The 10,850-nt window shown below is 42.6% G+C and overlaps 1 protein-coding gene across 1 annotated transcript in view; it reads right to left on the reverse strand.

Annotated features, from left to right (window-relative positions):
• Positions 1 to 4,044, reverse strand: part of LOC125287216 (Na(+)/H(+) exchange regulatory cofactor NHE-RF2-like) — a 51,831-nt gene extending 47,787 nt beyond the window's left edge. Inside the window, exon 1 of the mRNA XM_048232776.1 lies at positions 3,838 to 4,044. Within this exon, the coding sequence (XP_048088733.1) occupies positions 3,838 to 4,044 (207 nt within the window). The remainder of the gene's footprint in view (positions 1 to 3,837) is intronic.
• Positions 4,045 to 10,850: the final 6,806 nt, after the last annotated feature.

Genomic DNA, 10,850 nt, shown 5'->3' on the forward strand with positions numbered 1-10,850 from the left:
CAAAGCCTTTTATCTTACCACTAGGAGTACTCCTAAATCGCACTAAAAGATTTTAGCTAGGAGTTTTCTCTTAAAAGTTATTCACAAAGCCTTTCAGACCTACTCTTAGTAAGGAAAAATAACAACTCCTAAACTAAGAGTGAGTCTTCGTGGCTATGGATGACGTCATTACTCATGCACGAGCTTGACTGAAGTGACCACCTTGATTGGCTGATGATTGTAACGTGGGAATGATTCCAAAACACCTCCCTTTACGCATGATGAGTGACAGGTGACAGGTCTGAGAATTAAGCTACACAGAGTAGTCGAAGGACGGAAGATGATGAATAACTGAATAAAAAGGCCTAGCCTAAATAAATAAAGATTAAGGCAAAACAAATAGCCTAGTAGCCTAATGAAACATACGGATTGATGCAGTAGCCTATCTTTGCAACATTATTAAATTAATTTGTCACCATGCCTATGCCTATACGTTTGCAAAGAGGAGAACATTTTAATTTGATTCACAATGAGACATATTTACATGTTGAGAATGAGTAGTTTTTGTTGTTGGTGGCATTATTGCTTCCTTAGTTATGCCTATGCAAAATTGTTCCCTCGCGATTGGAAGCTCCTGTAGACGCATAGGATTTCAAAACATCATGACGCGAAATGCCACAAAAAGCTGTTTGTGAGAAGGTCTTAGGGAGTTATGGGGGCCTCTCGACTTCTTTTAAGCTGTCTCAGATTTAGGTGCTACTTTTAGGTCTAAAATGTTTTGTGAATTACTTTTAGTGAGAAAAATTAGGAGTCCTAAGGTTAGGAGTGACACGCCCATTATTTTTAGGAGTTGCTCCTAAATTCGCCAGTTAGGAGCTACTTTTAGCCTTAAAATTCTTTGTGAACACGGCCCCTGATTTATTGTATAACTGCTTTGGCAATATAAGTGAGCTTGTCATGCCAATAAAGCATTCTTGAATTGAATTGAATTGAAAGAGAGAGACAGAGAGTGAAAGATAGAGAGAGAGAGAGAGAGAGAGAGAGAGAGAGAGCAGTATCTGCTTTGCAAGATTGCACTCAGTGAAGTTTTCATTGGTTTCCACTTCCAGCTGTGTCTGAGAAGTGTGTCGCGTGCAGCCAGTGTGAATGCTCTAAGCTGTTAACACACGGCCACACACACACACGCACACACACACACACACACACACACACACACCAATACACACACACACACACACACACACATACACACACACACACACACACACACACAGGTGAGTAACAGGCCGAAGTCTGCCTCCTGGCTGTGGTGAACACCAGACCTCCTTTAGGCCTGTCGTGCTACAAGTGATTCAGAACAGGACACCAGACCTCTGCACTCACACACACACACACACACACACACACACACTAGAGTAAGAGACACATTCTACAGACATAGTCACTCACACATCCACTATTCACTTTCTCTCTGTCTGTCTCTCTCTCTCTCTCTCTCTCTCTCTTTCTCTCTCTCTCTTCTTCTCTTGCTCCTCCACTCCTTCCCCCTCTCCTGTTCTGTTGCTCTTCCAGCGCTTCTGCTTTATCTTGATTTTCCTTCATCTTCAACCAAGCTATTCCTTTATTCTGTCCATTCATCTCATTATATTCCTTTATTCTGTCCATTCCTCTCTCTTTCTCTCATCCTATTCCTTTATTCTGTCCATTCCTCTCTCTTTTTATCATTCTATTCCTCCTGCTGTTTTTGTTTTCTTTCCTCTGTATCACTCCATCATTCACCCCTCTTTCTCTCAGTCCATGTATCGATCTGTTTTTTCTCATCTGTTCATTTTCTGCATGCACTCTGCACTTCACTCCCACTCGAAAACTGGGACATTCTCTCCCTCTGCTTTTCCATCCCTCTCTCTCTCCCTCTCTTTCCCTCTCTCTCTCTCACTCTGCTTTTCCATCACTCTCTCTCTCCCTCCCTCTCTGTCTGTCTGTCTCTCTCCCTCCCTCTCTCTCTCTCACTCTGCTTTTTCATCACTCTCTCCCTCTCTCTCTCTCTCTTTCCCTCTCTATCTCTCACTCAACACAACACACCTGACCACACAACACAACACACCTAACCAGTGACCACACAACACACCTGACCACACAACACAACACACCTGACCAGTGACCACACACCACACCTGACCACACAACACACCTGACCACTCAACACAACACACCTGACCACTCAACACACACAGAGGAGAACCTGCCTGCAGAGTTCAGGTTCCTAGTACAGCATCACCTTACTGCATCATGTAGTTCAGGTTCCTAGTACAGCAGCACCTTACTGCACTGTGTAGTTTAGGTTCTGCTTGTGTAGTTTAGGTTCTGCTCACTGCACTGTGTAGTTTAGGTTCTGCTTACTGCACTGTGTAGTTTAGGTTCTGCTTACTGTACTGTGTAGTTTAGGTTCTGCTCACTGCACTGTGTAGTTCCGGTTCTGTCCATTTGCGCATGGCCACAAGTAATGGTAAGAAATGGGCCTGACTGTGAGAAGTATTCAGACATTTCTGCTTCTGTCCGTTAGAACTGCTCTGTTCTTGTCCATACACTACAGGGGCATACCTGTCAACATTTAGCTTTCCAAAAATGGGAGATTTTTTTCAGTCAGTGTTTATACCGGATCTGTGTTTGCATATTTAATACCTTTCATACACGTGTTTCAACACTGCATTTCGGTCGTTGCTTTTACCTTACCATTACCTTACGCATGCCAGTTATGTATCCACCAGCTGCACCTGCAGCCTACTTCCAAAATGCCAAAGCTGCTTGCTGTCAGATTTGGTTCCGAGGGCACAAGTTCAGTGTATCAACTCAATAACAGTTTATGTGATGTGTTAATCAATTAAATTCCCAACAATTTCACAACAGCTAGTTCTGGAGTAGGCCATTCAACTAGCCCGCTTGCTTACGACGAGGCTGCGCAGTCGGCACCCGCTTGCTTATTTGGGTTTTGGGTTGCCAGGTTGAACGGTGAAACTAAGTGATCGTGTATGTGTAGGGTGTATTTCATACACAATCTGGCAACCTGAATGGATCAATGATTTTAAAATGAAGTTTGATGGCCATGCAAATTACGGGAGTTTTCCGGGAGAAACAACAAAACGGGAGGGTGCTGGGAGATGACCTTGAAATACGGGAGAAACCCGGGAAAAACGGGAGTGTTGACAGGTATGGTCCAGAGGTCTCCTGTCCAGTTAAACTGCTCCCTGCTTCCAGCGACAGGGCCCTGTCCTTGTTTGTGAAGTAGCGAACACACACACACACACCTCCCCCGTGTGAGAGCGGGGAGGGAGAGACTCGTGTCGCTGGGTGTTTACTGGTGCCTTATCGCTAACCTTCTGTCACTGTGGCCTGCGTTACTCACCCGGGCTGCATGTTATCAGCCAAACACCAGTGCAAAAAAACTCACACGTATGACACAGCTCGCGTTGTCTCGTAACTTATACTCTCAGCTCTGGAACCCGACCGGCCGCGAGAACTCGCTCATCTTGCCGCTCCACCCTGCGCGCGAGCTACCGGCCTGACTCTACAGACCTATTGTATCAGAAGTTCACGTCATGCCCCCACACCACGTCTCATAATCTACTTAAACACTTTCCTCCGTCCAACCCTACACGGATGTAAACACAATACAATGACTCAATGACGCGTCAGAATAACGTGACAACAGGCGTACACGTGATATGCAACAATACCGCACCAATAACAGTGATCTTATTAATGCTACATTGTACTGATAATTCAGGACAGAAACCGAGTATATAATATGGCCTCGTTCTGGGCTAAGTTTGCATTTCGCCCTGAGGGTTCGCTCTTTACCTGATGGTGCGTCTCTCTCTCCACGCTCTCTCCGTTCACCTCCACAACTCGGTCCCCCGCGCGCAAGCCCGAGGCTTCTGCGGGGGAGTTGGGCTCCACTTTTCGGATGTACTGTCCGCTCTTGCCCTTCTCTCCGTGCAAGTGAAACCCGTAGCCGCTGTCCCCTTTTGTCATCTGACAAAGTCGCGGTTTCAAGTCGCCTGCCATAGTTCCCTTTCTGGAGTTTTCCAAAGTCGAAGTTTGCGCTCAGTTTGATGCCAAAAATACACATTAAATTATTCGACCACCGAGGAGGCTCAACTTTCAAGGTTTGCCCACCAGTATAATCCCACGTTAAGCATCGTTGCACCGCATCGAAAGTTGCAGAGACCCTGACTCAGTTGATTGAAATTCAGATCACGCAAGTAGCTTTCCCCACGCAGTTACGGTAATAACATCCAAACCCCTCTCGCTGCGGGCGAAAACAGATCCAAACGTGAAGAACGATCCAAGAGATTAGGAAACCATCTCTCCAGCGAGCAGGGAAGTTGGTCCGGTAGCCTCTCCTGTGTCGCCTGTTGCTTTAGATTTGAGTCCTTCTGCAGCTTACGTTCCTCAAAACGCAAATATCGACCTCTCCGCGCCTTCGATTGATCGCTTCGCTATGTTCATCTGTAGAACTGGGTCTGGAGAGGGGCCCAGCGAAATACTCCTCCAGGAGAGCGAGAGAGAACGAGAGAGGGGGGTTGCTGGCAGGATCACCTACGCGCTGGAGTCCGGTCCATGACAACCAACCGGCTGGGGCGCGCGGATTGGGTTTCACTGAAATCAAGCTGAGTGGGTGCGCGCGGCTCTTAGCACAGCCTCTGTCACCCCCTAACGGTCACTCCTCGATCTAGGCCAGTTGCGCAAACTTTTCGTGGCAGGCATGCCACACTTTCTCAACGACAGAGGTGACCGTGTCCACTAGCCTACGTCACATCACCACCGCAATGTCGCAAACCTTTTTCCAAAGAAGATGACTTTACATGTGAACATACATGTTGCATAGCTTTACATGTGAACATACATGTTGCATAGCTTTTCATGTGAACATACATGTTGCATAGCTTTACATGTGAACATACATGTTGCTTTTCATCGACATTGTTTCTGCATTTATATTTTGTGCCTTTTTACTACATTTTTTTACATCAGTCAACACACACACACACACACACACACACACACACACACACACACACACACACACACACACACACACACACAGACACATCCTATCTATCTATCTATCTATCTATCTATCTATCTATCTATCTACAGTATCTATCTATCTATCTATCTATCTATCTATCTATCTATCTATCTACAGTATCTATCTATCTATCTATCTATCTATGAAAACGTCTCCTCACCACACCTCTCTCATCGCTCTCCTCTTCGTCCAAGTCCTCGTCTGGCTCTGGACAGTTCCTTGCATGACCACTAGAGGGTGGCTTTGCACTGAGAGTGGTGTCTCCGTGTAGGGTGCGTCTAGAATTCTAGGCTAGTCTCCATGTGTTCTTCTGGGCATTCTACTGTCCCCTCTGCAGGCCTCACCTGTCTGCTGTCTGATTTTTTTAAAACTTGATTTGGTTTGTGTGATTTGTGAGATCATTCACATCAGTGGCAATCATAGAATTTGATTGACCCTCCACCACACACACACACACACACACACACACACACACACAAACACAGACATACATAGAAAGTGATGGTTGTCATCAGTGTTGGGCAAGTTACTTCAAAATCGTATTATATATTACTCATTACTGTCATTTCAAAATAATTTGTTACATTATAATATGTATCTGAATTGTAAGGCATTACACTACTATTGTATTACTTTTGAGTTACTTTCACCAAAATATCTAGAAATATGGATTTGGAATTCTAAATGCAGTTTATTATGCTCAATGCAGCTCATTGCACTTCTAATGGAGGGTGATGTGGTATAACATAATGACTGAGCTAGGCTTAAGGCTAACAACAGTAGAATACAATAGGCACAGTGTTGGCTCATGATGCAATACAAGGAACAATCATAGCCAGAATTTTGTTAAAAGCAGACCAAAGGTCAAAGTCTGGTCAATTGTGATAGAAATGCTGTAACTTTAGGCTTAGGCCTACTCATTAAAATTAACAGAGAGTCCACTACCTGTATATTGCAACCCAAAACTTAGACATGTCAAGATTTCTGAAACATGTAATATGTATTTCAAATACAAAAAATAGTATTTTGTAATTTTTTTTATTTTATTGGGTTGAAGGAAATGGCTCTGTATTTTGCATCAAAATACTTTATTGCTGTGTATTTTTGTATTTTAAAAATACTGCAAAATACTATGTGAAAAACACTAAAAAAAGTTACTACTTGATGAATAATTGGTAATTAGGCAACAATGGTTAATGTTTATCGCAATCAGCTAATGTGAGAACAGCTGTGTTCAACGACATTCACAGCTTTTCAGTGACGGCCTTTGCTTAAGCATCAGCTCTGGTCTGAAATATAAGTATAAGTATAAATACTTTTTTGATCCCGTGAGGGAAATTTGGTCTCTGTGAATTAGTGAAACACACTCAGCACACAGTGAGGTACCCACTAATCACGGCGCAGTAAGCTGCCTGCAACAACAGCGGCACTCAGGGAGCAGTGAGGGGTTAGGTGCCTTGCTCAAGGGCACTTCAGCCGTGCCTACTGGTCAGGGTTCGAACCGGCAACCCTCCAGTTACAAGTCCGAAGCACTAACCAGTAGGCCACGGCTGCCCTGAAGCACTGGTGTGAAGTCGTACGCAAGTAAAGATGAGCAAGTTTACCTGTGCAAGTTCACATAAGGACACCGACAAAGGCAACAATGTCCTTTTGTATCCAAACCAATTAACAGAAAAAATGTCAGATATCTCAATGAACCACAATGACATCAATAGATGGTAAGGTGTTGAGTGTGTTTGAATTCCCTTCCTTGTAGCATCCTTTTCTGCATTGCACAGTGGGGAGAAGTTCACCTTGTTTAATTAAATAACAATTATATTTCCTTATTAGCTGCATACTTGAGGTTGGAGATATTAAGGCAAGTCAAGTTTCTCACATACTGTAAGTTCAAGATATACAGCCTTATGATTTTCTTATTCAGTTCTACACTGGACTTGAATTACGAAATTCGGCACAGATACACAATTATGATTTTGGCCTATTGATTATAATGTGGTTAATTGTAAGTATAAGTATATTTTAATCTCTGCATTTATCCCAATCCGTGAATTAGTGAAACACTCAGCACACAGTGAGGTGAAGCACACACTAATCCCGGCACAGTGAGCTGCCTGCAACAACAGCAGCGCTTGGGTAGCAATGAGGGGTCGGGGTTCGAATCGGCAACCCTCCGGTTACAAGTTTGAAAGCTCTGTCGGTCAAATTCAATATCAAAATGTTTTACTTTGGCCTTTTATGGGGTATGTATTGGCAGACAGCCCTGGTAACTTACCGTTGTCGTTGACACACCTGCTCGCTTGACTGCCACTGCAAAGTAGCCTATGCATTGGCATTCTCCATGCGTTTAGCCTGCGTGTCAGATAACCCTGACGTTTCTTGTATTGTCGTGCTGGCTGTCGGAATGATCAGCAGTACAAATAAGTTCGCTAAAATATTGGTGGGGACAATTTTGTCAACTTAAAATTTTGATTAGGACTAGTCCTTAGCGTCCCACCCTAAATCTACGCCCATGTTTTTGAGTATCAGTAGGCTATTGATGATTTTTGAGTATCAGTAGGCTATTACTATTTTTGGAAACGTGTGGCTTTCACTCCATTTGAAAGACAAATACTGTACTTTTGAGTCCACTACATTTGAAATATGAGCATGAAGTACTCGTTACTTTTAACCACATTTAATCCTTAAATGCAATAATGCAATTGGCCATCTTGAAGTTCATTTTTTCAATAGATCAATTTGAACTTGGCTGAATTGGCTGTGGTAATGATGATGACAACAGATTCTTCATCAGAACATCCTTCATGTAGCCTGGGAGAACCCGGACGAACCTGTTAGCAATTGAGATTTGAGAAGTGGTCTGGTGTTAACCAGACTATCCTCCATGATCATTGAGAAATTGGAATGAAATTAGACAATCACCTGATATTCACCACATAGCTAGATCTCTAGCCTACATTATTAAACGATAAATAATCTAATTGAGTTATCTGCTTTTGTATTCGGCAGTGAAAATGTTTTAGATTTGTTAACAGAGAATGAATAATGATTTAAATTATATTATTGCATCCATTTGAACAGTTGCAAAGTTTAAAAATAGGTGAAATGTTTTTGTTGGATGTAAGGAACTAAAGGTCTAACTAAAAGTCCTATGAGCGACCAAAGGATGCATGCCCTATTAATGGCCATTACATTTCAATATATTTTAAAGGAAACTTGTACTTCTGAATACTTCAGTATTTAAAAGCAAGTACTTCTGTATTTCAACTCAAGTAAAAATCTGATTTAGCAACTTTCACTTGTATTTCTTGTAGTAATATTTCACATGGTGTACCTATACTTTCACTTGTATTTCTTGTAGTAATATTTGACATGGTGTACCTATACTTTCACTTACAGTAAGTAAAGGAATTGTGTACTCCGTCCACCTCTGTGTATGGCTGGTGTGTCAGCAGTCTTGTGGAGAGAAACTCCTCCTCCAGCTCCTCCAGCTCCTCCTCCTCCTCCTCCACCTCTTCCTCCTCCTCCACCTCCTCCAGCTCCTCCACCTCCATGCATTGTGGAGCCCCTGCCCTTGCTGCCACCTTCACCATAGGCCCATTTCTGTGACACCCCAGTGCCCATATTACCTGCCCTGTGGTACAATCACCCCAATACTTTAGGTACCCAAACAGAATACTTCATGAAAAGTATGAGTATTGATACAAGCACTTCAGATACACCATGGGCATGGGGGCCTGCTACCTCTACTGCCATCAAGCCTGTTCATCCAAGGCCAGCTAGAAGACCTCGGGTTGATCAAGAGGAGGAGGAGGATGAAAGCGACATCTCCACAATAACACCTGATGGCTCCACCTATGGCCCAGCGCAATCAAAGAGCAATGTAATAGAATCATCACAGCCAACGAATGTGTTTTGTGTGTTGTCCCTTCGGATCCCCAGGACAATACAAGCCGAAACAACAACTCAGACCTTTTCCCCTAAATAATCCCAGCACCATCTTACAAAGGATCTGTAGGCCAGATGTCTGCATCATCTGGCAAAAAGAGGACATTGTTAATTCTGTGACTTTTGACTGTGTAAAGAAATAGGTCTTTATTTTAAAACGTTTCCATCTGTTTATTACTTGAAAGCAAGATGACGATTGTCACAAACGTTTACCTCTTTTAGGAGAAATTTTAAGCTGACAGGCAATTGTTACCATTCTATTAAACCAACGTTCACCGACAAACGATCAGGAAGCGGTTCTTCTTCCTACTCGAATACTAGGATCAAACACATGAAGTTGTATCTCCGAAGACATTTTGTGCAACAGTTTTGACTCGAGTTTTAGCCAGGTTTTAGCACTGTAAAGTTGAATATGGAGCATAGCACAGGCAGAATCGGATGAGGACGCACTGGAGGAAGCGTCACAGTACTGTTAGCCAATCAGAGGTGAATTCATTAGCATGTCATTAATATTCATGACTAGAGGCGAAATCCAGTCGTTCCTCCCCGCCCACCTTCCCCACCAAACTAGAACAGCATGAAACAGACGCAGGAGCATTTTTTTCACCAGAACCGGCTCACAGGGCATTCATCAATACTACAGACCACTGCAAAATTAATGAAGAAACCATGAGATGAGACCTTTAATAGAGTGGTGAAGTCCTGCCCCTTCTACTTCTGGTCCATGGGACCTATCTTTCAAAAAATTATGAACGGGAGTTAATGGAGAGATAACAATTATTTTTTGGTCCAGTTTGAATTGTGCCACAAATTTCACATATGATGTGTGTGAATTTAAAAGATAATTTTTCACGTCCAAGAAAGTACTGTTGTTCGATAGACTTCAAAAGTTATGTTGGTTTTGTGCTTAATCCACTCAGTGGACTACATCTCGTCTCTCGAAGCGATGTCGCCACCAACGTAATGAAACGATAAGAGCTGTTATGCTAGTTAACGGTTGCATCTTGTTGCCTGCTATGTCACTTAACAGTATGTAATGTACAGTCTATGGACGAATACAACTTATCTGATGTGTTTAATCCTCTGACTCATGGTATTTTCTTCGGCAAGGAAAGCCCAATTAAGACCTGTTGCTGGTATGCTTGTACAATCTAGTGTGGCTGTGAATGAGCTAACGTCACTAGCGGCGACTGATGGGTTTGTAGTCGTTGGAATTACGATCTTTCACAATGTTGTAATTCAATAGTTACGAAACAAACTGCAAATGTCTTTACATGAAAAATTGTCTTTAAAATTGACAAACATCATATGGGTAATTAAAGCACAAGTCAACCGGGACCAGAAAATAATTTATTTTTCGCCATAGACTGCCGTTCAAATTTTTTTGAAAGATAGGTCCCATGGAGGCTAACGGAAGGGGCGGGACTTCACCACTCTATAAGCACATTTTCCATTAGTCTGTCATTTGTTATCTCATTAGCTTACTTTTCCTGATGGGTTAAGATCTCTCACCCTGTATAGTAGGCCTGCTTATGGCAGTATATTGTAGGAAACTCATCATTTTGTTATTGTGAAAACAGTCTTTTCACACTGAATGCCACACATTGTCAGTCGTTTTTTTCTTGCTATTGAAAATGCAGTAAAAAAAATAAATATAATAAAATAAAAAATAAAATAAACTGATATATCTTATCTAAAGTAATGTTTAGATAAATCTTTCTGAAACTTTCAGGAAGTTTTTTTTTCTGCACTTCCACTCCAGTCCAGTTGGCGGCGGTAATGCGCATCTAAGTTAGTTCAACTGGTTTGCCAATCGGCAAATGCACCGAAGAAG

Source organism: Alosa alosa, chromosome 22 (genome assembly GCF_017589495.1).
Source record: "Alosa alosa isolate M-15738 ecotype Scorff River chromosome 22, AALO_Geno_1.1, whole genome shotgun sequence".
Lineage (NCBI taxonomy): Eukaryota > Metazoa > Chordata > Actinopteri > Clupeiformes > Clupeidae > Alosa > Alosa alosa.